Raw genomic sequence first — 27,811 nt, 5'->3', positions numbered from 1 at the left:
CCCAAACAAGTGTGAAGTGGTTCATTTTGGTAGGTCAGATTTGAAGATGGAATATATTATTAATGGTAAGAAAGAATACGTACACAACACTGGAAGAACTCAACAGGTCGGGCAGCATCCGTGAGAAAAGAGTAGCCAACGTTTCGGGCCGAGACCCTTCATCATCTTTCCTGATGAAGGGTCTCAGCCCGAAACATTAGCTACTCTTTTCTCACGGATGCTGCCTGACCTGCTGAGTTCTTCCAGCGTTGTGTATGTATTCTTTGATCCACAGCATCTGCAGTTGTATTTTTGTGTTATTAATGGTAAGACTCTTGGCAGTGTGGAAGATCAGCGAGATCTTGGGGATCGTGCCCATAAGACACTCAAAGCTGCTGCACAGATTGACAGTGTTGTTAAGAATGCATATGGTGATAGATAGATAGATAGATAGATAGATAGATACTTTATTCATCCCCATGGGGAAATTCAACATTTTTTCCAATGTCCCATACACTTGTTGTAGCAAAAACTCCTTACATACAATACTTAACTCAGTAATAATATGATATGCATCTAAATCACTAACTCAAAAAGCATTAATAATAGCTTTAAAAAAAAAAAAAGTTCTTAAGTCCTGGCAGTTGAATTGTAAAGCCTAATGGCATTGGGGAGTATTGACCTCTTCATCCTGTCTGAGGAGCATTGCATCGACAGTAACCTGTCGCTGAAACTGCTTCTCTGTCTCTGGATGGTGCTATGTAGAGGATGTTCAGGGTTTTCCATAATTGACCGTAGCCTACTCAGCGCCCTTCGCTCAGCTACCGATGTTAAACTCTCCAGTACTTTGCCCACGTTGGCATTCATCAACAATAAGATTGAGTTTAAGAGCCATGAGGTAATGTTACAGCTATTTGAGATCTCAGTTCGCCCCACAGAGTACTGTGTTCAGTTCTGGTCCTCTCACTACAGGAAGGATGTGGAAAAGAGAGTTCAGAGGAAATTTACAAGGATTTTGCCTGGATTGGAGAGCATGGCTTATGAGAATACATTGAGTAAACTTGGCCTTTCTCCTCAGAGCGATGGAGAATGAGTGGTGACCTGGTTGAGGTGTATAAGATGATGAGGCATTAATCATGTGGATAATCAGAGGCTTTTTCCCAGAGTTGAAATGGATAACAATGAAGGGGCATAGTTTTAAGGTGCTTGGAAGTAGGTACGATGGAGATGTCAGAGGTAAGTTTTTCACACAGAAAGTGGTGGGTGCATGGTAGAGGTGAATCCAATATGGTCTTTTAAGAGACTCTTAGATAGGTACATGGAGCTTAGAAAAATAGAAGGCTATGCGCTAGGGAAATTCTAGGCCATTTCTAGAGTAGGTTACATGGTTGTCACAACATTGTGGGCCGAAGGACCTGTAATGTTCTGTAGATTTCTATGTTCTAATTTCTTTAGCCAGAGTGTGGTCAATCAGAGTGAGGCCAAGTCATTAAAGCGGAGGTTTATGGGTTCTTGACTAGTAAGGCTGTCAAGTGTCACAGGGAGAAGGCAGGAGATTGGGCCGAATGACCGAATTCCACTCCAATGTCTTTAAAGTCTTAACAAACAGCACAATCATAGAATCTTGTTGGTCACTAACTTATTTTTGCAGTTTTATTAGTTGAATAAATTCTAATTAAGGGAATTTTATTTGCAATAGCATGAACAATGGTGTCTCCAGTTCTGTAGAACTTTCTGCTTTTCTGTCAAATTAACAGTATCTAAAATTCCTTTGATTGGAGTAAAGCCATATGTTGACAGGAATTATGCATCAAGGAATGTGAGCTGAAAGAATCAAACCTTGAGTTTTCAGTAATGATTGGCATATGTTCTTCTCTGTATGGCAAATTAAGCCAAGTAGTAGTAGATCTCCAAACCGTACCTTAGTAGCAAGATCTGAGAAAATGTGGTTACATTATCTCATGCTTTGCTTTCTGTTTGGTATGTTGCTCAAAATCTTGGTGTCATGCATGCTGGAAAGAGCCATCTGTTTGCTTATATGGCTGTTTTCATAAATTGTTTCTGAAACAAAATCAAAATATAAATGTAAGATGATGAAGAGAACTAGAGAATGTGAATCACAATCAGACTGTGTGACTGGTACCACTGGTCATCACATGGTACCTAGATCCTCACGGGACCCAGCTCTGTGACTAGCTATTGGAAGTATGCTACTAAACTGGAAAGGATGAAGAAAATTCATAAAGACATTACCAAAACGGAGATCTTGAATTATAAGGAGAGACCAGATAGGCGAGGGTCTATTTGCCTGGAGCATAGGATTCTGAAGGGTGACCTTACAGATATTTATAAAATTATGAATGGCAAAGATTAGCTGAATGGTCACAGACTTATTCCCAGGACAGGGAGAGTCTAAAACTGTAGGGATTTAGATTTAAGATAAGAGTGGAAAGATTGATGGGGATCTAAGTAGCAAGTTTTTCATACAGAGGGTGGTGGGTATCAGAATCAGGTTTATTATCATCGGCATGTGACATGAAATTTGTTAACTTAGCAGCAGCAGTTCAATACAATACACAATATAGAAGAAATGATAATAATAATAAATAGATAAATTACAGTATGCATATATTGAGTAGATTAAATATCATGCAAAAAGCAGAAATAATACATATTAAAAAAGAGATGGTTTCAATGGATTCATGGGTTCAATATCCATTTAGGAATCAGATGGCAGAGGGGAAGAAGCTGTTCATGAATCGCTGAGTGTGCCATCAAGCTTCTGTACCTCCTCCCTGACGGTAACAGTGAGAAAGGGGCATGCCCTGGGTGCTGGAGGTCCTTAATAATGGACGCTGCCTTTCTGAGACATCACTCCTTGACAATATCCTGGATACTTTGTAGGCTAATACCCAAGATGGAGCCGACTAAATTTACAACCCTCTGCAGCTTCTTTCGGTCCTATGCAGTAGACCCTCCCTCCACACCAAACAGTGATGCAGCCTGTCAGTATGCGCTCCACGGTACATCTATAGAAGCTTTTGAGTGTATTTGTTGATATACCAAATCTCTTCAAACTCCAAATGAAGTATAGTCACTGTGTTGCCTTCTTTATAACTGCATCCATATTTTGGAACCAGGTTAGGTCCTCAGAGTTCTTGACACCTAGGAACTTGAATCTGCACACTCTCTCCACTTCTGATCCCTCTATGAGGATTGGGATATGTTCCTCGTCTTACCCTACCTGAAGTCCACAATCAGTTCTTTCATATTACTGACGTTGAATGCCAGGTTGTTGCTACGACACCACTACATGAGTTGGTATATCTCACTCCTGTACGCCCTCTCGTCTCCATCTGAGATTCTACCAACAATGGTTGTATTGTCAGAAAATTTATAGATGGTATTTGAACTATGCCTAGCCACATAGCCACAGTCATGTGTTTATAGAGAGTAGAGCAGTTGCTAAGCATACACTACTGAAGTGCACCAGCTGCTAGAGGAAGTGGTCAAGAGAGGCACAACTGCAAAGATTAAAGGACATTTAGACATGTATACAAAGAGGAAAAATTTAGAGGGATATGAGCCAAATTCAGGTAAATGGGGCAAGCTCAGGTGGTCAACCTGTTCAGCATGGATGAGCTGGACCACAGGGTTTTCCTCCATGTAGTATAAATGCAACTGACTCTATGAGCATTTAGTCTGCATCTTCTGCTGTGTTCTTACCACTCTCTGTTGACAACTTCTTTGCTTGTATCTTCCTCTGGCAGCACAATACAATGAGGATTATGTACCCAATATATCCCAGATAACCACCATATCCAAGGTGCCCATAGATGACTGGGTTTTCACTCAATGGTACTGAAATTAAATGTAAGAGTTCAGTAAATATTTAGACCATAAGACCATAAGACATAGGAGCAGAATTAGGTCATCTGGCCCATCAAGTCTGCTCCACCGTTCAATCATGACTGATCGTTTTCTTTTCTCCTCCTTAACCCCAGATCCCAGCCTTCTCCCCATAACCTTTGATGTCATGTCCAATCAAGAACCTGTCAATCTCTGCCTTAGCTACACCCAATCACCTGGCCTCCTCAGCTGCATGTGGCAACAACTTCCACAAATTCACCACCCTTTTGCTAAAGAAATTTCTTCGCATCTCTGTTTTGAAAGGGTGCCCCTTTATTCTGAGACTGTGCCCTCTTGTCCTAGACCCTCCCACCATGGGAAATATCCTTTCTACATCTACTCGGTCTAGGCCTTTCAACATTCAAAAGTTTTCAATGAGATCCCCCCTCATCTTTCTGAATTCCAGCACGTACAGACTCAGAATCATCAAATGTTTATTTTATATTTATTTATAAATGGCAAATAAACTGAATAAGTATTTTTCATCAGTCTTCACTGCAGAAGGCTTGAGCAAAATGCTAGAAGTTTGTGAGTGCCAGGGGTCAGAAGTGTGTGAAGTTGTCTATACCAGGGGAAGGTTCCTGGGAAACTTTTCAATCGAAGCAAGAGGTTGAGAGTGGAAGACTGAAGCAACGCGGAGGGAAGGTCGTTTTTTTCTTTTCTTTAACTGATCGGGGAAAGAGGCTAGACTGCGCAGACACGTGACGTAGCGTGCCAAGGTTTAAAAGGAAGAGAAAAACTTTCAACGGTCTTTTCAATCGAAGCAAGAGGTTGAGAGTGGAAGACTGGAGCATCACGGAGGGAAAGTCGTTTTTTCTTTAACGGCTCAGGAAAAAGAGGCTAGACTGCGCAGGCATGTGACGTAGCACACCAAGGTTTAAAAGAAAGACCGCCATATACAGCGGCCATCGTCATAGCGGCCATCGTTGGAGTGGACTGAGTTGGAGTGGGACGGCTTTGGCTCAATCAGGCAGAGGCGAGGGTAAGTTCTGGTAAGTTTTTTTTTGTTCAGACTAGAGAATATGCCAGGCAGGATGTTGGAATGCTCCTCTTGCAGGATGTGGGAAGTCAGGGAGACCTCTGGTGTCCCTGACAACGATACCTGCAAGAAGTGCATCCAGCTGCAGCTCCTAACAGACCGCATTAGGGAACTGGAGCAGAAGCTGGATGACCTCCGGATCATTTGGGAGACTGAGCAGTTTATAGATAGTAGCTTCCAGGAGGTAGTTACACCTAAGGAACAGGGCACAGGTAATTGGGTTACCGTCAGGCAAGGGAAGGGGAAAGGGCAGTTAGTGCAGGGTTCACCTGTGGCCATTCCCCTCCAAAACAGGTATACCGATCTGGATAATGTTGGGGGGGAATGGCTTACCCATGGACAAGCTGCGGCAGTGGGATCTCTGGCACTGAGTCTGGTTCTGCAGTGCAGAAGGGAGGGAGGAAGAAGAGGAGAGCGGTAGTGATAGGGCACTCCATAGTCAGAGGTACAGACAGGAGATTCTATGGTCGTGACAGAGACTCCCGGATGGTTTGTTGCCTCCCGGGTGCCAAGGTCAAGGATATCTCTGATTGTGTGCACAGCATTCTAAAGTGGGAGGGTGATCAGCCAGATGTCGTGGTACACATCGGTACCAATGACATAGGTAGAAAGAGTCAGGAGGTCCTGAAGAGTGAGTACAGAAGCTTGGTAGGAAGTTGAAAAACAGGACCTCGAGGGTAGTAATCTTCGGATTGCTGCCTGTGCCACGTGCCAGTGAGGTTAAGAGTAGGATGCTCTGGCAGATGAACACATGGCTGAGAAACTGGTGTAGGGGGCAGGGTTTCAGATTTCTAGATCATTGGGACCTCTTCTAAGTCAGGTGGGAACTGTACAAGAGAGATGGGTTACACCTGAACTACAAGGGGACCAATATACTTTCAGGGAGGTTTGCTGGTGTTATTGGGGAGGGTTTAAAATAGATTTGCAGGGGAATGGGAACCAGAGTGTCAGAGTAGATAGTGGAACAGGGGTAAAAATAAATGATGTTAGTAGTTCATGCAAAGTCACAAAGGTTGTGTGTGGTGGTAATAATCTTCTGAAGTGTGTATATTTCAATGCGAGGAGTATTGTGGGAAAGGCAGACGAGCTGAGGGCCTGGATTGACACATGGCATTATGACATCATAGCCATTACTGAAACTTGGCTACAGGATGGGCAGGACTGGCAGCTCAATGTTCCAGGGTTCCGATGTTTCAGACGTGATAGAGGGCGAGGGATGAAGGTGGGGGGGGGGGGGGGGTGGCTTTGTTAGTCCGGGGAAATATTACAGCAGTGCTTCGGCAGGACAGATTAGAGGGCTTGTCTACTGAGGCCATATGGGTGGAGCTGAGTAACAGGAAAGGTTTGACCACATTAATAGGGTTGTATTATAGACCACCCAATAGTCAGCGAGAATTGGAGGAGCAAATCTGCAGAGAGATAACAGACAACTGCAGGAGACAGAAAGTTGTGATTGTAGGGGATTTTAATTTTCTACACATTGATTGGGACTCCCATACTGTTAAAGGTCTAGATGGGCTAGAGTTTGTGAAATGTGTTCAGGAAAGTTTTCTAAATCAATAAATAGATGTATATATAGATCAATACTAGGGAGGATGCAATATTAGAAATGAGTTAGGGCAGGTGATGGAAGTGTGTGTAGGGGAACACTTTGGTTCCAGTGACCATAACACCATTAGTTTCAACTTGATCATGGATAAAGATAGATCTGGTCCTCGGGTTGAAGTTCTAAACTGGAAAAAGGCCAAATTTGAAGAAATGAGAAAGGATCTAAAACGCGTAGATTGGGACAGGTTGTTCTCTGGCAAGGATGTGATTGGTAAATGGGAGGCCTTCGAAGGAGAAATTTTGAGAGTGCAGAGTTTGTATGTTCCTATTTAAAGGCAAAATGAATAAGAATAAGGAACCTTGGTTCTCGAGGGATATTGGAACTCTGATAGAGAAGAGACAGCTGTATAACATGTATAGGCAACAAGGAAGAAATAAGTATAAAAAGAGTAAGAAAATACTTAAGAAAGAAATCAGGAGGGCTAAAAGAAGACATGAGGTTGCTTTGGCAGTCAGGGTGAAGGATAATCCTAAGAGCTTCTACAGGTATGTTAAGAGCAAAAGGATAGTAAGAGATAGAATTGCTCCTCTTGAAGATCAGAGTGGCTGGCTACATATGGAGCCAAAAGAAATGGGAGAGATATTAAATGGATTTTTGCATCTGTATTTACTAAGGAAACTGGAATGGAGTCTATGGAAACAAGGCAAACAAGTAGGGAGGTCATGGAACTTATACAGATTATAGAGGAGGAGGTGCTTGCTGTCTTGAGGCAAATCAGAGTAGATAAATCCCCAGGACCTGACAGGGTATTCCCTCGGACCTTGAAGGAGACTAGTGTTGAAATTGCAGGGGCCCTAGCAGAAATATTTAAAATGTCGATATCCACATGTCAGGTGCCGGAGGATTGGAGAATGCAGTTCTGTTGTTTAAAAAATGCTCAAAAAGTAAGCCGGGAAATTATAGGCCGGTAAGTTTGACATCGGTAGTAGGTGAATTATTGGAAGGAATACTAAGAGATAGGATCTACAAGTATTTGGATAGACAGGGACTTATTAGAAAAAGTCAGCATGGCTTTGTGCATGGTAGGTCATGTTTAACCAATCTATTAGAGTTTTTCAAGGAAGTTACCAGGAAAGTGGATGAAGGGAAGGCAGTGGATGTTGTATACATGGACTTCAGTAAGGCCTTTGACAAGGTCTCACATGGGAGGTTAGTTAGGAAGATACAGTCACTAGGTATACATGGAGAGGTAGTAAATTGGATTAGACATTGACTCAATGGAAGAAGCTGAAGAGTGGTAGTGGAGGATTGCTACTCTGAGTGGAGGCCTGTGACTAGTGGTGTGCCACAGGGATCAGTGCTGGGTCCATTGTTATTTGTCATCTATATCATTGATCTGGATGATAATGTGGCAAATTGGATCAGCAAATTTGCTGATGGTACAAAGATTGGAGGTGTAGTGGAAAATGAGGAAGGTTTTCAAAGCTTGCAGAGGGATTTGGATCAGTTGGAGGAATGGGCTGAAAAAATGGCAGATGGAGTTTATTAAGGACAAGTGTGAGGTATTGCACTTCGGAAGGTCAAACCAAGGTAGAACATACAAGGTAAATGGTAGGACACCGAGGAGTGCAAGAACAGAGGGATCTGGGAGAACAGATACATAATTCCCTAAAAGTGGCGTCACAAGTAGATAGAGTCGTAAAGAGAGCTTTTGGTAAATTGACCTTTATAAATCAAAGTATTGAGTATAAATTTGAATATGATTTAAATCAAAGCAAGAGGCAGAGAGGGAAGAGGTAAAAGAAGCTCGGAGAGAAGCTGGTTTTTTTTAATGGATTGGGGCAAAGAGGCTAGACTCCGCAGGTGCATGATGTAGCACGCCAAAGGTTTACAAGGAAAGACTGCCATATACAGCGGCCATTGTCGGAGTGGACTGAGGCAGAGTGGGACGGCCTTGGCTCAATCAGGCTTCGGTGAGAACAGGCAGAGGCAAGGTTTGAACAGGGCACAACTGTGCAAGCGCGTGAAAGTCGGCCTCTGAGATCAGCGGGGGAATTCAGAAAGCGAGCAGAGGCTGAGTACGAGCTTCACTCCAGCTGAGGTAAGGCTGGGTAAGCTCCTTTAATTAATCTAATTAGCTTAGGTGTAGGTTATGGAGTCAGCAGTTAGGGCAGTTGAGTGCTCCGTTTGCAGTATGTCAGGGCGAGCACAGCTGTCTCTGATGACTACACCTGTAAAAGGTGCATCCAGCTGCAGCTCCTGACAAACCGTGTTAGGGAACTGGAGCTGGATGAACTTCGGATCATTCGGGAGGCAGAGGCAGAAATAGGAGTTTCAGGGAGATAGTCACCCCTAGGAGTCAGGAGACAGATAGTTGGGTGACTGTCAGAAGAGGGAAGGGGAATAGACAGGACGAGCAGAGCACCCCTGTGGCTGTTCCCATCAACAATAAGTATACCGTTTTGGATACTGTTGGAGGGGACGACATACCAGGGACAAGTTGCAGTGGTTGCGTCTCTGGCACCGAGACTGGACCCTCAGCTCAAAAGGGAAGGAAGGAAAAGAGGAGAGCAGTAGTGATAGGGGATTCGATAGTTAGGGGGACAGATAGCAGGTTCTGTGGAAGAGATTGAGAATCCCAGATGGTCTGTTGCCTCCCTGGTGCTAGGGTCTGCGATATCTTGGATTGAGTTCTCAGTATTCTCAAGAGGGAAGGTGAGCAGCCAGATGTTGTGGTCCATGAAGGGACCAATGACGTGGGTAGGAAGAGTGAGGAGATCCTGAAAGGTGAGTTTAGGGAGCTAGGTGCCAAGTTAAAGGACAGGACCTCCAGGATAGCAATCTCAGGATTGCTACCAGTGCCACATGCAGGTGGGTTTAGAAATAGTAAGATAGTACAGATCAACACATGGCTGAAGACATGGTGCAGGAGGGAGGGCTTCAGATTTATAGATAATTGGGCAGTTTTCCAGGGACCTGTTCCGGTGGGACGGTTTACATCTGAACTGGAGGAGGACAAATAATCTTGCAGGTAGGTTTGCTAGAGAGGCTCCAGTGGATTTAAACTAGATACGAGGGGGGAGGGGAACCAGAGTGTAGGAACAGATGTATGGGAGAAGGAAGAAAAAGAAGACAGTAAAGTTCTTTGTACTGTTAGAGATAAACAGAGAGGAGGAGGTGGAGAATTTATTTTAATGATAGGAGCATTGTAAGAAAGGTGGATGAGCTTAGAGCATGGATTGATACCTGGAAATATTATGTTGTAGCTATTAGTGAAACATGGTTGCAGAAGGGGTGTGATTGGCAACTAAATATTCCTGGATTTCGTTGCTTCAGGTGTGATAGAATTGGAGTGACAAGAAGGGGAGGTGTTGCGTTGCTTGTCAGAGAAAATTTTACAGCGGTGCTCTTGCAGGATACATTAGAGGACTCGTCTAGGGAGGCTATTTGGATGGAATTGAGGAATGGGAATGGTGTAGTAACACTTATAGGGGTGTATTATAGACCACCTAATGGGGAGCGAGAATTGGAGGAGCAAATCTGCAAGGAGATAGCAGATATTTGTAGTAAGCACAGGGTTGTGATTGTGGAAGATTTTAATTTTCCACACATAGACTGGGAAGCCCATACTGTAAAAGGGATGGATGGTTTGGAGTTTATAAAATGTGTGCAGGATAGTTTTTAGCAGCGATACATAGAGGTACCGACTAGAGAAGGGGCAGTGTTGGATCTTCTGTTAGGGAATGAAATAGTTCAAGTGACAGAGGTATGGGTTGGGGAGCACTTCGGGCCTAGTGATCACAAAGCCATTAGTTTCAATAAAAATATGGAGAAGGATAAGACTGGACTCAGGGTTGAGATTTTTGATTGGAGAGAGGCTAACTTTGAGGAGATGTGAAAGGATTTAGAAGGAGTGGATTGGGGCAATTTGTTTTATGGGAAGGATGTAATAGAGACATGGAGATCATAAAAAGGTGAACTTTTGAGGGCACAGAATCTTCATGTTCCTGTTAGGTTGAAAGGAAAGGTTAAAAGTTTGAGAGAGCCATGGTTTTCAAGGGATATTGGAAACTTGGTTAGGAAAAAGAGAGATATCTACAATAAATATAGGCAACATGGAGTAAATGAGGTGCTCGAGGAATATAAAGACTGTAAGAAGAATCTTAAGAAAGAAATTAGAAAAGCTAAAGGAAGATGTGAGGTTGCTTTGGCAATTAAGGTGAAAATAAAATTGAAGGGTTTCTACAGTTATATTAATAGCAAAAGGATAGTGAGGGATAAAATTGGTCCCTTAGAGAATCAGAGTAGAAAGCTATGTGTGGAGCCGAAAGAGATGGGGGAGATTTTGAACAATTTCTTTTCTTCGGTATTCACTAAGGAGAAGGATATTGAACTGTGTAAGGTAAAGGAAACAAGTAGGGAAGTTATGGAAACTATTATTAAAGAGGAGGAAGTACTGGTGCTTTTAAGAAATTTAAAAATGGATAAATCTCCAGATCCTGACAGGATATTCCCATGGACTTTGAGGGAAGTTAGTGTAGAAATAGCAGGGGTTCTGACAGAAATATTTCAAATGTCATTGGAAACGGGGATGGTGCTGGAGGATTGGTGTATTGCTCATGTGGTTCCATTGATTAAAAAGGGTTCTAAGAGTAAACCTAGCAATTATAGGCCTGTCAGTTTGGCGTCAGTGGTGGGTAAATTAATGGAAAGTATTCTTAGAGATGGTATATTTAATTATCTGGATAGACAGGGTCTGATTAGGAATAGTCAACGTAGATTTGTGCATGGAAGGTCATGTTTGACAAATCTTATTGAATTTTTTAAAGAGGTTACTAGGAAAGTTGACGAGGGTAAAGCAGTGGATGTTGTCTATATGGACTTCAGTAAGGCCTTTTACAATGTTCCACATGGAAGGTTAGTTAGGAAGGTTCAATTGTTAGATATTAATATTGAAGTAGTAAAATGGATCCAACAGTGGCTGGATGGGAGATGCCAGAGAGGAGTGGTGGTTAACTGTTTGTCAGGTTGGAGGCCGGTGACTAGTGGTGTGCCTCAGGGATCTGCACTGGGTCCAATGTTGTTTGTCATATACATTAATGATCTGGATGATGGGGTGGTAAATTGGATTAGCAAGTATGCAGATGATACTAAGGTAGGTGGTGTTGTGGATAATGAAGTAGGTTTTCAAAGCTTGCATAGCAATTTAGGCCAGTTAGAAGAGTGGGCTGAAAGCTGGCAGATGGAGTTTAATGCTGATAAGTGTGAGGTGCTACATTTTGTTGGGACTAATCAAAACAGGACATACATGGTAAATGGTAGAGCATTGAGGAATGCAGTAGAACAGAGTGATCTAGGATTAATGGTGCATAGTTCCCTGAAGGTGGAATCTCATGTGGATAGGGTGGTGAAGAAAGCTTTTGGTATGCTGGCCTTTATAAATCAGAGTATTGAGTATAGGAATTGGGATGTAATGTTAAAATTGTACAAGGCATTGGTGAGGCCAAATTTGGGGTATTCTGTACAGTTCTGGTCACCAAATTATAGGAAAGATATCAACAAAATAGAGAGAGTACAAAGGAGATTTACTAGAATGTTTCCTGGGTTTCAGCACCTAAGTTACAGGGAAAGGTTGAACAAGTTAGGTCTTTATTCTTTGGAGTGTAGAAGGTTGAGGGGGTACTTGATAGAGGTATTTAAAATTATGAGGGGGATAGATAGAGTTGATGTGGAGAGGCTTTTTCTATTGAGAGTAGGGGAGATTCAAACAAGAGGACATGAGTTGAGAGTTAGGGGGCAAAAGTTTAGGGGTAACACGAGGAGGAACTTCTTTACTCAAAGAGTGGTAGCTGTGTGGATCGAGCTTCCAGTTGAAGTGGTAGAAGCAGGTTCTATTTTTTCATTTAAACAAAATTGGGTAGGTATATGGACAGGAAGGGAATGGAGGGTTATGGACTGAGTGCAGGTAGGTGGGACTAGGTGAGAGTAAGCGTTCGGAATGGACTAGAGGGGCCGAGATGGTCTGTTTCCATGCTGTAGTTGTTATATGGCTATATAGTAGAAGCAAGGGAGGTATACAGAGAAGAAATGCAGATCTAAGAAGTATAACTTTAGCTGAAGTGGATGGATAATATTGGCACTGATATGGTAACATCTGCAATGATAACCCTTACTCATGTGATCAAAAGATATCATTAAGTTATGATGATATACTTACGACAGAGCTGCATCACAAAATCTACATGATTAGAGCTGATACGGTTTTCCACTTTGCACCTGTAGATACCAACATCAGATTTCTGCACATTTTGGATTGTCAGGGACCTGTTGTTCTTTGTCAGATGATAGTTCATTTCACTTGACAGAGGCAGATCACATCGGTACCAACTGTACTGAATGCGATTTCCCTTTTGAGCAGAGCATTGCAAAGTCACATTCTCGCCAATCTGTGGAACCTCAGGGATCATTTCAACTTGTGGAGTGGACACAGCAACTGTACATTCAAACAGAAAATGGATGAACTAGATATGATCAAGAGGTAGGATGTGATTAAATATGCAAGATATACATTTGTAGATGATGACGATTTCTACAGCATTCATCAGGTGATAAAAGGTGTGATGTTGATTTTACACTTTTTTGGTCAGTAGTCCAGATATCATTAGCTGTAAGTTTGGAGTATCACCCCTTCTAATGAGTTAATGCTATACTTAAAATGATCCATGAATCTTAACTTAGCAGTTTATAATTAAATAATTCGATGACTTGGATTCCCATAATTTCAGGTCTTTCCCCACCAGACACACACAAGGCCATAAGACATAAGAGCTGAGTTAGGCCATTCAGCCCATTGAATCTGCTCTACCATTCCACCATGGCTGATCCCAGATCCCACTCAACCCCATACACCTGCCACCTCATCATATCATTTGATGCTCTGATCGATCAGGAAAGTATCAATTTCAGCCTTAAAAATATGTACTGACTTGGCTTCCACCGCAGTCTGTGGCAGTGCATTCCACCAATTCACTACTCTCAAGTCAAAAAAAAATCCTCCTTACCTCTGTTTGAAAAGGTCACCCCTCAGTTTTGAGGCTGTACCCTCTAGTTCTGGATACCCCCACCATAGGAAACATCCTCTCCATAACCACCCTATCTATACCTTTCAACATTTGGAAGGTTTCAATGAGATCCCCACTCATTCTTCTAAATTTCAGTGAATACATGGCCAAAGCTGCCAAACACTCTTCATATGTTAGCCCCTTCATTCCTGGAATAATCCCAGTGAATTTCCTCTGGATGCTCTCCAATAACAATACATCCTTTCTGAGATATGGGGCCCAAAATTGTTGACAATACTTTAAGAGTGGCTAATAAATGCTGAGCATTATCTCCTTGCTTTTATATTCTATTCCCCTTGAAATAAATGCCAACATTGCATATGCCTTCTTCACCACAGACTCAACCTGTAAAATTAACCTTCTGGGAGCCTTACATGATGACTCCTAAGTCCCTCTTGCACATCTGATGTTCACACCATTTAGATAATACTCCCCATTATTGTTCCTTTTACCAAAATGCATTATCAAACATTTCCCAACATTATATTCCATCTGACACTTTTTTGCCCATTCTTACAATTTGTCCAAGTGCTGCTGCAATTGCATTGCTTCCTCAGCATGTTGTGCCATTCCACCTATCATCATATCATCCAGAAACAAAGCCATTAATTCTGTTATCCAAATTACTGACGATCAATGTGAAAAGTAGCAGTACCAATATTCACCCTGAGGGACACCACAACTCACTGACAGCCAACCAAAGAATGCCCTCTTTATTGCCACTTGCTACCTTCTGCCTGTTAGCCAGGCTGCAATCCATGCCAGTATCACTTCTGCAACGCCATAGGATTGTATCTTGTTAAGCAGCTCATGTGTAAATGCCTTCTGAAAATACAAGTAAATAAGATCATAAGACATAGGAGCAGAATTAGGCCTTCTGGCCTATCGTCTGCTCTGCAATTTCATCATGGCTGATCCTTTTTATTCTCCTCCTCAACCCCAGCCCTGGCCTTCTCTCAGTAACTTTTGATGCCATGTCTAATCAAGAACCTATCAATTTCTGCCTTAAGTACACCCAACAACCTGGCCTCCACAGCTTCATGTAGCAACAAATTCCACACGTTCACCACCCTTTGGCTAAAGAAATTTCTCTATATTGAAAGGGCACCCTTCCATCCTGAGGCTGTGCCCGCTTGTCCAAGACTCTCCCACCACAGGAAACATCCTTTCTACATCTACTCTGTTGAGGCTTTTCAGCACTTCAAAGAGATCCCACACCCCCGCCCCCATCCTTCTGAGTTCCAGCGAGTACAGACTCAGAGCCATCAAACGATCCTTGTGTGATAACACTATCATTCCCGGAATCATCCTTGTGAACCTCCTCTGGACCCTCTCCAATCCCATCACAGCTCTTACCATAGAACATTACAGCACAGAAACAGGCCTTTTGGCCCTTCTTGGCTGTGCTGAACCATTTTTCTGCCTAGTCCCACTGACCTGCACCTGGGCCATATCCCTCCAAACCCCTCTCATCCATGCACCTGTCCTTCTTAAATGTCAAAAGTGAGCCGGCATTCACCACTTCATCTGGCAGCTTATTCCACACTCTCACCACTCTGTGTGAAGAAGCCCCCTCCCATGTTCCCTTTAAACTTTTCCCCCTTCACCCTTAACCCATGACCTCTGTTTTTTTTCTCCCCTAGCCTCAGTGGAAAAAGCCTGCTTGCATTCACTCTATCTATACCCATCATAATTTTATACACCTCTATCAAATCACCGCTCATTCTCCTACGCTCCAGGGAATAAAGTCCTAACCTATTCAACCTTTCTCTGTAACTCAGTCTCTCAAGTCCCAGCAACATCCTTGTAAACCTTCTCTGCACTCTTTCAACCTTATTAATATCCTTCCTGTAATTCCTGGATTCGGAACAAGAAGGCAGCGGGAGAGCACCTAAGGATTTCCAGCTGGAAGACGTTTTGAGTTCTCGGGAGAAGAGAGAGGCCAGACTGCGCAAGCACGTGACGTCAGCCAGTTGAGCGCGAACAGTTTAAAAAGAAGGCAGCCATATCCAGCGGGTAGCGGAGTAAGAGGCAGCAGAGTGAAAGGGCTTTTGCTCGGCGGTAACGGGAAATGGTGAGGCAGTTGTTGATTGCAAAAGGAGTTAGTACATGTGTGAGACCAGTTTTCTGTGGTCGGTGTCAGATGTGGGAGGTCCTGGAGTCTCCCGGCATTCCGGACGGCCACATCTGCACCAGTGTGTCGAGATGCGACTCCTAAGGGACCGTGTTAGGGAACTGGAGCTGCAGCTCAATGACCTCCATCTGGTCAGGGAGAGTGAGGAGGTGATAGAGAGGAGTTACAGACAGGTGGTCACTCCGGGGCCACGGGGGACAGAGAAATGGGTCACAGTCAGGAGAGGGAAGGGGAAGAGTCAGGTACTAGAGAGTACCCCCCTCTGGCTGTACCCCTTGACAATAAGTACTCCTGTTTGAGTACTGTTGGGGGGGGACAGCCTACCAGGGACAAGTGACAGTGGCCGTGCCTCTGTCACAAGTCTGGCCCTGTGGCTCAGAAGGGTAGGGAAAGGAACAGGAAGGCAGTAGTGATAGGGGACTCTATAGTCATGGGTTCAGACCGTTGATTCTGTGGATGCAGGAAAGAAACTCGGATGGTAGTTTGCCTCCCAGGTGCCAGGGTCCGGGATGTTTCTGATCGCGTCCAAGATATCCTGTGGTGGGAGGGAGAACAGCCAGAGGTTTGTGGTACGTATAATGACGTAGGTAGAAAAAGGGAAGAGGTCCTGAAAGAAGACTACAGGGAGTTAGGAAGGAAGTTGAAAAGCAGGACCTCAAAGGTAGTAATCTCGGGATTACTGCCTGTGCCACGTGACAGTGAGAATAGGAATAGAATGAGATGGAGGATAAATGTCTGGCTGAGGGATTGGAGCAGGGGGCAGGGATTCAGATTTCTGGATCATTGGGATCTCTTTTGGGTCTGGTGTGACCTGTACAAAAAGGACGGGTTGCACTTGAATCCCAGGGGGACCAATATCCTGGTTTGATGGAGCTGTTTGGGAGGGTTTAAACTAGTTTGGCAGGAGGCTGGGAATCAGAATGTGAGCGCAGGGATTAAGGTAGAAGGACAAGGGCATGATGCTAAGAGTTCTGAGTTGATGAGGAAGGGCAGGCAGGAGACAGAATATAATTCAAGCCAGTTAAAGGGGTTGAAATGTGTCTATTTCAATGCTAAGAGTATTAGGAACAAGGAGGATGAACTTAGAGCATGGATTAGTACGTGGAACTACGATGTTGTCGCCATTACTGAAACTTGGTTTGAGGAAGGGCAGGATTGGATGATGCAGGTCCCGGGGTTCAGGTGTTTTAAAAGGAATAAGATGGGAGGTAGAAAAGGGGGGAGTGGCATTGCTGGTCAGGGACAGTATCACAGCTATAGAAAGGGAGAATGCTGCAGAAGGAGTGTCCATAGAGTCAGTCTGGGTGGAAGTCAGAAATAGGAAGGGATCAATCACTGTGCTGGGAGTAGTCTATAGGCCCCCAAATACCCCTCGGGACACTGAGGAGCAGATAAGCAAGCAGATTTTAGAATGGAGCAAGAAATACAGGGTAGTAGTTATGGGTGATTTCAACTTCCCTCATATTGACGGCACCTCCTGAGTGCAAGGGGGATAGATGGGGCTGAATTTGTCAGGTGTGTTCAAGAAGGATTCCTGACACAGTATATGGACCAGCTGATGAGAGGAGAGGCTATACTGGATCTAGTGCTGGGTAATGAACCTGGTCAGGTGACAGACCTCTTGGTGGGGGAGCATTTTGGTGAGAGTGACCACAACTCCCTTAGCTTCAGCATAGCTATGGAAAGGAATAAAATCAGACGAAATGGTAAAGTGCTTAACTGGGGAAGGGCTAACTTTGAAGGGATGAGGCAGGAACTAGCGAGAGTAAATTGGAAACAGATGTTCAAAGGGGAAAGCACAGAAGTAATGTGGGAGAAGTTTAGGGACCACTTGAGCTGGGTTCAGGATAGGTTTGTCCCACTGAGGCAAGGAAAAAATGGTAGGAAAAGGGAACCGTGGCTGACGAAACACGTGAGGCAACTCGTCAAGAGGAAAAAGGAAGCATATGTTAGATATATGAAGCAGGAAGTAGGAGGGGCTTATGAGAAATATAGGGTAGCCAGGAAGGGGCTAAAGAAAGAACTAAGGAGAGCTCGAAGGGGGCATGAGAAGGCCTTGGCATGTAGGATTAAGGAAAACCCCAAGGCGTTCTATGCGTATGTGAAGAATAGAAGGATGACGAGAACGAAGGTGGGACCGCTAAAGGATAAAGAGGGCAACGTGTGCCTGGAAGCAGAGGAGGTTGGGGTGTCATGGTCCGGATCGGTTCCCCTTTAAATGTAGTTAGGTTGCGATCCGGACCATTAACTCCTTGTTCCCATCTAATTGTGTTTCACGCGTCCCTCGAACTCGGCAATCAAGATAGTCTACCCTCAACCCGAACCAGCAGCTTATAAGCCCCTCACTGTAGCAGTTCGGTGCGAGAGCATTAAAGAAGCCTTTACAAGTTGCTGCTGCTACGACAAGCCAGAGTGATCCAGCCCGCATCGGAGAACCAGCAATTCGCCTTCCGTCACCAGAGTAGTTCGGGGCGAGGTCAATTTCCCAGGGGTGAGTTGAAGGCGGAGTCCTTACTCAATGTTTATGCCCCTTGTCTGTGTCTACCCCTTGAAGAGTCTCAGCTCGGTGCCTGAGTGGAAGAGGGAGTCCTGACTTGATGTTCCTGTCTGTTATCTGTGTCTACCCTCTGAAGGAGTCCCGGCTCGGTGCCTGAGTGGAAGGCGGAGTCCTGACTTGATGTTCCTGTCCGTTGTCCATGTTCCCCCTGTCCGAGTCCAAGGTCCGCGGCTGTCCATGTTCCCCCTGTCCGAGTCCAAGGTCCATGGCTGTCCATGTTCCCCCTGTCCGAGTCCAAGGTCCTTGGCTGTCCATGTTCCCCCTGTCCGAATCCAAGGTCCGCGATTGACCGTGTTCCCGCTGTCCAAGCCATGACCGCGGCGATCCCCATTCTGTTTCTAAATCCCAGGTCCGTGGCAATCCTAGTCTGAGGTTCATGTTCCTTAGTCCTCGATTTTCTGATCTTCTGTGTAACTAGCAATAAACGCTATTTTATTGTACCTGAGAAAGAAGTGTTTGTGTACTGCATGTGGGTTCTCTCACAGCACCCCTGTCCCCACATCCTGACATGGGGAGGTCCTAAATGAATACTTTGCTTCAGTATTCACAAGTGAAAAGGATCTTGATCAGGATGAGGTTGAAGTAGAGCAGGCCTGTGTGCTGGACAGTGTGGAGTTTAAGGAAGAAGAAGTGCTGGATCTTCTTAAAAATATTAAGATTGATAAATCCCCAGGGCCAGATATGATACATCCCAGGTTTTGTGGGAATTGAGAGAAGAGATTGCAGGAGCATTAGCCATGATGTTTGAATCCTCTTTGGCTGCAGGGTAAGTGCCAGTAGACTGGAGAATGGCAAATATAGTTCCCTTCTTTAAAAAAGGTAACAGGGAGAAACCTGGGAACTATAGACCGGTGAGTCTTACATCAGTGGTATGCAAACTACTGGAAAGGATTCTTGGGGATAGGATCTCTGAGCATTTGGAGAAGTACAGTCTACTCATGGGTAGTCAACATGGCTTTGCGAAGGGAAGATCGTGCCTCACGAGTCTGATTTAGTTTTTTGAAGAGGTAACAAAAGAAATTGATGAGGGCAGGGCAGTGGATGTGGTCTACATCAACTTTAGCAAAGCATTTGACAAGGTCCCTCATGAGAGACTCATCCAGAAAGTCATGAGGCATGGGATAAGTGGAACCTTGGCTGTTTGGATAAAAAAATGGCTTAAAGGAAGAAAGCAGAATGTAGTTGTGGAAGGAAAGTATTCTGCCTAGAGGTCGATGACTAGTGGAGTGCCATAGGGATCTGTCCTGGGACCCCTGCTATTTGTGATTTTTATAAATGACCTGGATGTAGAGGCAGAAGGATGGGTGAGTAAGTTCGTGGATGACACGAAGGTTTGAGGAGTTGTGGATGGAGCTGTAGGTGGTCAAAGGTTACAAGAGGATATAGACAGGCTGCAGAGTTGGGCAGAAAAATGGCAGATGGAGTTCAATTCGGACAAGGGTGAGGTGATGCATTTTGGAAGGACAAATCAGAAGACTGAGTACAGGATTAATGATCAGTTACTTAAGAGTGTGGATGAGCAAAGGGACCTTGGGGTTCAAATCCATACATCCCTCAAGGTCGCTGCACAGGTTGATAGGGTAGTTAAGAAGGCCTATGGGATGCTAGGCTTCATTAACGGGGGGTTGAGTTCAAGAGTAGAGAGGGCATGTTGCAACTCTACAAATCTCTGGTGAGACTGCACTTAGAGTATTGTGTTCAATTCTGGTCACCTCATTATGGGAAGGATGTGGAAGGTATGGAGAGGGTGCAGAGAAGATTTACAAGGATGTTGCCTGGATTGGAGAACAAGTCGTATGAAGAAAGGTTAGCAGAGCTGGGACTTTTCCCTTTGGAGTGTAGAAGAATGAGAGGGACTTGATAGAGGTCTGCAAGATTATGAGAGGCATAGATAGGGTGGATAGTCAGTACCTGTTTCCCAGGGCACCAATAGCAAACACCAGAGGGCATATGTACAAAATTAAGGGAGGGAAGTTTAGGGGAGACATCAGGGTTAAGTTTTTTTACACAGAGGGCTGTGAGTGCCTGGATTGACTTGCCAGGGATTGTGGTGGTGGCTAAAACATTAGGGGTATTTAAGAGCCTCTTGGACAGGCACATGGATGAAAGAAAAATGGAAGATTATGGGGTAGTGTGGGTTTAGTACTTTTTTTAAGGATTATATGGGTCGGCACAACATGGAGGGCTGAAGGGCCTGTACTGTGCTGTAGTGTTCTATGGTTCTATAGGTGACCAAAACTGCACACAATACTCCACATTCAGTCTCACCAATGTCTTATACAACCTCACCATTACATTCCAACTCTTATACTCAATACTTTGATTTATAAAGGCCAATGTACCAAAAGCTCTCTTTACAACTCTATCTACTTGTGACGCCACTTTTAGGGAATTATGTATCTGTACTCCCAGATCCCTCTGTTCTACTGCACTCTTCAGTGTCCTACCATTTACCTTGTATGTTCTACCTTGGTTTGACCTTCCGAAGTGCAATACCTCACACTTGTCTGCATTAAACTCCATCTGCCATTTTTCATCCCATTCTGCCAACTGATCCAAATCCCTCACTGTCCACTACACCTCCAATCTTTGTATCATCAGCAAATTTGCTAATCCAATTTGCCACATTATCATTGATATAGATGACAAATAACAATGGACCCAGCACTGATCCCTGTGGTACACCACTATCCACAGGCCTCCACTCAGAGTAGCAATCCTCCACTACCACTCTTCAGCTTCTTCCATTGAGCCAATGTCTAATCCAATTTACTACCTCTCCATGTATACCTAGCGACTGAATCTTCCTAACTAACCTCCCATGTGAGACCTTGTCAAAGGCCTTACTGAAGTCCATGTATACAACATCCACTGCCTTCCCTTCATCCACTTTCCTGGTAACTTCCTCGAAAAACTCTAATAGATTGGTTAAACATGACCTACCACGCACAAAGCCATGCTGACTTTTTCTAATAAGTCCCCGTCTATCCAAATACTTGTAGATCCTATCTCTTAGTGTTCCTTCCAATAATTTACCTACTACCGATGTCAAACTTACCGGCCTATAATTTCCTGGCTTACTTTTTGAGCATTTTTTAAACAACGGAACTACATTCTCCAATCCTCCGGCACCTGATCCGTGGATATCGACATTTTAAATATTTCTGCCAGGGCCCCTGCAATTTCAACACTAGTCTCCCTCAAGGTCCGAGGGAATACCCTGTCAGGTCCTGGGGATTTATCTACTCTGATTTGCCTCAAGACAGCAAGCACCTCCTCCTCTATAATCTGTATAAGTTCCATGACCTCCCTACTTGTTTGCCTTGTTTCCATAGACTCCATTCCAGTTTCCTTAGTAAATACAGATGCAAAAATCCATTTAATATCTCTCCCATTTCTTTTGGTTCTATACATACCCGACCACTCTGATCTTCAAGAGGACCAATTCTATCAGGGAGAGTGAGGAGCTGATAGAGAGGAGTTACAGGCAGGTGGTCACACCGGCACCACGGGAGGCAGACAGGTGGGTCATGGTTAGGAGGGGGAAGGGGAAGAGTCAGGTACTAGAGAGTACCCCAGTGGCTGTACCCCTTGACAATAAGTACTCCTGTTTGAGTACTGTTGGGGGGAGACAGCCTACCTGGGGGAAGCAACAGTGGCCGTACCTCCGGCGCAGAGTCCGGCCCTGTAGCTCAGCAGGGTAGGGAAAGGAAGAGGAAGGCAGTAGTAATAGGGGACTTGATAGTTAGGGGGACAGATAGGCGATTCTGTGGACGCGATCAGGAGACCCGGATGGCAGTTTGCCGCCTGGTGCCAGAGTTCGGGATGCTTATGTCCTTGTTGTCCACAGGAATGGTACCAGAGGACTGGAGGGAGACAAATGTTGTCCCCTTGTTCAAAAAAGGTAGTAGGGATAGTCCAGGTAATTATAAACCAGTGAGCCTCACGTCTGTGTGGGAAAGCTGTTGGAAAAGATTCTTAGAGATAGGATCTATGGGCATTTAGAGAATCATGGTCTGATCAGGGACAGTCAGCATGGCTTTGTGAAGGGCAGATCATGCCTAACAAGCCTGATAGAGTTCTTTGAGGAGGTGACCAGGCATATAGATGAGGGTAGTGCAGTGGATGTGATCTACATAGATTTTAGTAAGGCATTTGACAAGGTTCCACACGGTAGGCTTATTCAGAAAGTCAGAAGGCGTGGGATCCAGGGAAGTTTGGCCAGGTGGATTCAGAATTGGCTAGTGAAATTTAAGAGACTACTAGACAGGTATATGGAAGAATTTAAGGTAGGGGGTTATATGGGAGGCAGGGTTTGAGGGTTGGCACAACATTGTGGGCCGAAGGGCCTGTAATGTGCTGTACTATTCTATGTTCTATGTTTCTGATATTGTCCAAGATATCCTGAAGTGGGAGGGTGAGGAGCCAGAGGTCATGGTACATATAGGTACCAATGACATAGGTAGAAAAAGGGAACAGGTCCTGAAAGGACAATATAGGGAGTTAGGATGGCAGTTGAGAAGAAGGACCACAAAGGTAGTAATCTCAGGATTACTGCCTGTGGCACGTGACAGTGAGAGTAGGAATGGAATGAGGTGGAGGATAAATGTGTGGCTGAGGGATTAAAGCAGTGGTCAGGGATTCAAGTTTCTGGATCATTGGGACCACTTTTGGGGCAGATGTGACCTGTACAAAAATTGAATCCTAGGGGGACCAATATCCTGGCGGAGAGATTTGCTAAGGCTACTGGGGAGACTTTAAACTAGAATGGTTGGGGGGTGGGAATCAATTTGAAGAGACTAGGGGAGAGGAGATTAGTTTACCAATAGAGAAAGCTAGTAGACAGTGTGTGAGGGAGGATAGGCAGGTGATAGAGAAGGGGAGTGCTCAGACCAAAGATACAGGGGATAAGGAAGAAAAAGATAATAAAGTTGATCGCATCGTGAGGGATAAACAGAGAGGAAGAGGTGGAGAGTTTCTTAAATGCATCTATTTTAATGCTAGGAGCATTGTAAGAAAGGTGGATGAGCTTAGAGCATGAATTGATACCTGGAAATATGTAGCTATTAGTGAAACATGGTTGCAGGAGGGGTGTCATTGGCAACTAAATATTCCTGGATTTCGTTGCTTCAGGTGTGATAGAATCGGAGGGGCAAGAGGAGAAGGTGTTGCATTGCTTGTCTGAGAAAATATGACAGCGGTGCTTTGGCAGGATAGATTAGAGGGCTCATCTAGGGAGATTATTTGGTTGGAATTGAGGAATGGGAAAGGTGTAGTAACACTTATAGGGGTGTATTATAGACCACCTTATGGAGAGCGGGAATTGGAGGAGCAAATTTGTAAGGAGATAGCAGGTATTTGTAGTAAGCACAAGGTTGTGATTGTGGGAGATTTTAATTTTCCACACATAGACTGGGAAGCCCATTCTGTAAAAGGGCTGGATGGTTTGGAATTTGTAAAATGTATGCAGGATAATTTTTTTGCAGCAATACATAGAGGTACCGACTAGAGAAGGGGAAGTGTTGGATCTCCTGTTAGGGAATGAGATAGGTAAGGTGACGGATGTATGTGTTGGGAAGCACTTTGGGTCCAGTGATCACAATACCATTAGTTTCAATATAATTATGGAGAAAGATAGGACTGGACCCAGGGTTGAGATTTTTGATTGGAGAAAGGCTAACCTTGAGGAGATGCGAAAGGACTTAGAAGGAGTAGATTGGGACAATTTGTTTTATGGGAAGGATGTAATAGAGAAATGGAGGTCATTTAAAGGTGAAATTTTGAGGGTACAGAATCTTTATGTTCCTGTTAGGTTGAAAGGAAAGGTTAAAAGTTTGAGAGTGCCATGGTTTTCAAGGGATATTGGAAACTTGGTTCGGAAAAAGAGAGAGATCTACAATAAATATAGGCAGGATGGAGTAAGTGAGGTGCTCAAGGAATATAAAGAATGTAAGAAGAATCTTAAGAAAGAAATTAGAAAAGCTGAAAGAAGATACAAGGTTGCTTTGGCAAGTAAGGTGAAAATAAATCCGAAAGGTTTCTACAGTTATATTAATAACAAAAGGATAGTGAGGGATAAAATTGGTCCCTTAGAGAATCAGAGTGGACAGCTTATGTGTGGAGCCGAAAGAGATGAGGGAGATTTTGAACAAATTCTTTTCTTCAGTATTCACTAAGGAGAAGGATATTGAATTGTGTAAGGTAAGGGAAACAAGCAGGGAAGTTATGGAAACTATGACAATTAAAGAGGAGGAAGTACTGACACTTCTAAGGAATATAAAAGTGGATAAATCTCTGGGTCCTGACAGGATATTCCCTAGGAACTTGAGGGAAGTTGGTGTAGAAATAGCAAGGGCTCAGACAGAAATATTTCAAATATCATTAGAAACGGGGATGGTGCCGGAGGATTGGCGTATTGCTCATGTGGTTCCATTGTTTTAAAAGGGTTCTAAGAGTAAACCTAGCAATTACAGACCTGTCAGTTTGACGTCAGTGGTGGGTAAATTAATGGAAAGTATTCTTAGGGATGGTATATATAATTATCTGGATAGACAGGGTCTGATTAGGAATAGTCAGCATGGATTTGTGCGTGGAAGGTCATGTTTGACAAATCTCATTGAATTTTTTGAAGAGGTTACGAGGAAAGTTGACAAGGGTAAAGCAGTGGATGTTGTCTATTGTTATGAAGGATGAACAACTCTGATGGGCAGAAGGGTACAGAGTTGCCCATATCCCCCCCCCCCCCGGGAGAATCACAAACTGTTACTGTTATCACGCTGCTAATGAGAGAGAAAGAGAGGCAAAGGGAAAACATACTAGGACTGGAACATCTGCTTCAGATAAGGGAGAGATAACACCGGGAGAGAGAGACTTGTTGACCCACCATATTATGGCTCCAGAGAGAGCTGTTTACTTGGTACCATTCTGTTCATTAAAATTCCTCAGTGGACATCCGGAGTGGGCTGGTTTGATGGGCTAAGCCATTCAAAACTGATTGACACCTGGGACCCCGTGAGTGGGGATAAAAGTGAGGTCTGGGGAGACACCCCTCAGACACACCAGGAGACACACTATTGAGCACTGCTTGAGTGTTGGAACCCACGTGAAGGTGTGGGGCATCGGAGACCGAACAAAGGATCGGTCAGTTTAACTCACAGTGTTATTAGCAGGGCTGGTGGGGGCTTGTGTGTGTGTCCACCCTTGCCTGGGTGATGAGTCCACCACAGAAGAACGGTCTAGCTAAAGGACAGAGGGGTCATACCTGAATGGCCACAACACATCGACGGATCAAGAACGGTTGAACAAGTTAGGTCTTTATTCTTTGGAGTGTAGAAGGTTAAGGCAGGACTTGATTGAGGTATTTAAAATAATGAGGGAGATAGATAGAGTTATCATGGATAGGCTTTTTCCATTGAGAGTAGGGGAGATTCAAACAAGAGGACATGATTTGAGAGTTAGGGGGCAAAAGGGTAACACGAGGGGGACTTTCTTTACTCAGAGTGGTAGCTGTGTGGAACGAACTTCCAGTAGAAGTGGTAGAGGCAGGTTCAGTATTGTCATTTAAAGTAAAATTGGATAGGTATATGGACAGGAAAGGAATGGAGGGTTATGGGCTGAGTGGGACTAGGTGAGAGTAAGCGTTCGGCACGGACTAGAAGGGCCGAGATGGCCTGTTTCCATGCTGTAATTGTTATATGGTTATAAGATACAGGAGGCCACACCAGGAGCACCAGATATAGTAGATGACCCCAACAGATTGATGAAGTGTAGCCTCACCTAGAAGGAGTGTTTGTTACCTTGAATGGTAGTGAGAGATAAGGTATAGAGGCAATTATGGCACTCATTTTGCTTGCAAGAATAAGTACTAGGAGGGAGATCAGTTGGGAGGGATGAATGGACAAGGGAGTTGAGTCAGGAGCAATCCCTGTAGAAAGTGGAGGGGGGTGGAAAAGGTGTGTTTGGTGGTGGGATCCCATTGGAGATGGCAAAGTTTACAGAGAATTACAGCATGTGCTGAATGTGGGGGCCAATGGGTTGGTAGGTGAGGAGAAGAGGAACCCTATCCCTGGTGGGGCGGCACATGGATGGGGTGAGGACAGATGTGCACGAAATGGAAGAGATGTGGGTGAGGGCAGCATTGATGAAGAAGGAAGGAAAGACCCTTCCTTTGAAAAAGGAGGACATCTCACTCGTTCTGGGAGGAAAAGCCTCATCCTGAGAGCTGATGCAGTGGAAACAGAGGAACGGAGAAAGGGATGGCATTTTTACAAGTACCAGGGTGGGGTGTTGTATAGTCCAGGTAGTTGTGAGAATCAGTGGGTTTATACAAGATATCAAGACATAAGCTGCCTCCAGAGATAGATACAGAGAGATCAAGAAAGGGGAGGGAGGTGTCAGAAATTGACCAAATAAATTTGAGGGCTGGGTGGAAGTTGGAGGCAAAGTTGATGAAGTCAACGAGCTCAGCATGGGTGCAAGAACAGCACTAATGCAGTTGTTGATGTAGCATATTGAAAGTTGGGGAATAATAATAGTGTAAGCTTGGAACATAGACTTCCACATAGCTGGGACCCATGCAAGTGTCCATGACTACACCTTTAGTTTGAATTAAGTGGGAGGAGCCACGGGAGAAATTGTTGAGAGTAGAGATCCATTTCACCTGATGGAAGAGAGTAGTGGAGGACGGGAGCATGTTGGATCTGTTGTATAAAAAGAAATGGAGAGCTTTAAAGCCTTCCTCATTAGACACTGGCCTTGTGGGAGAAGCCAGAGTATGGTACTAGATGGTTGCATCTCTGACTGGAAGCCTATAACTAGTGGAGTGCAGCAAGGATTGATGCTGAGTCCATTATTCTTTATCATCTATATCAATGAACTGGATGATAAAGTGATGACACGATCGGATAATTGGCACAAGACTTGCAGCAGGATGTGGACCAGGCAGATAGAATTTAACGCAGACACTTTATGAGGACCAACCAGGATAGCATTAGGGCATTGATGAATGTGGTAGAACAAAGGGATCTGGGAATACAGGTCCTGGAATACTTTGTTGGGAAATGTGTGGTTATGTACTTTGGTAGAAGAAATGAAAAGGCTGATTATTTTCCAAATGGAGAGAAAATACAAAAAAAAATGAAGAGTAAAGTGTCCAATGAAGTACAAGGTGAAATACAAGGTGGCAGGTCCTTGTGCAGGATTCCATAAAGGTTAATTTGCAGGTTGAGTCAATAGTGAGGAAGTCAAATGTGATGTTAGCATTCATTTCCAGAGGATTAGAATATAAAAGCAAGGAAGTAATGTTGAGCCTTTATAAATCACTTGGAGTATTGTAAGAAGTTTTGGGCTGCTTATCTAAGTAAGGATATGCTGCAACTGGAGAGGGTTCATGAAAATGATTCCAGGATTGAACATTGTTAAATGAAGAGCTTTTGATGTCTCTGGGCCTGCATTCAATAATATTCAGAAGAATGTGGAGTGACCTAATTGAAATCTATCGAATGGTGAAAGCCCTTGATAGATG

General features: G+C 44.1%; 1 protein-coding gene across 1 annotated transcript in view; it reads right to left on the bottom strand.

Moving 5' to 3' along the window:
* Nucleotides 1-867: 867 nt before the first annotated feature.
* Nucleotides 868-27,811, bottom strand: part of LOC140738117 (hepatic and glial cell adhesion molecule-like) — a 72,420-nt gene continuing 45,476 nt past the window's right edge. The window contains exons 3-5 of the mRNA XM_073065247.1: nt 12,694-12,969; nt 3,706-3,840; nt 868-2,040 (exon numbers count right to left, since the gene is read on the bottom strand). Of these exons, the coding sequence (XP_072921348.1) occupies nt 1,934-2,040; nt 3,706-3,840; nt 12,694-12,969 (518 nt within the window). The 3' untranslated portion in view covers nt 868-1,933. The remainder of the gene's footprint in view (nt 2,041-3,705; nt 3,841-12,693; nt 12,970-27,811) is intronic.

The sequence above is a fragment of the Hemitrygon akajei genome, chromosome 2 (assembly GCF_048418815.1).
Source record: "Hemitrygon akajei chromosome 2, sHemAka1.3, whole genome shotgun sequence".
NCBI lineage: Eukaryota > Metazoa > Chordata > Chondrichthyes > Myliobatiformes > Dasyatidae > Hemitrygon > Hemitrygon akajei.
This window is presented reverse-complemented; position numbering and strand designations above follow the sequence as displayed.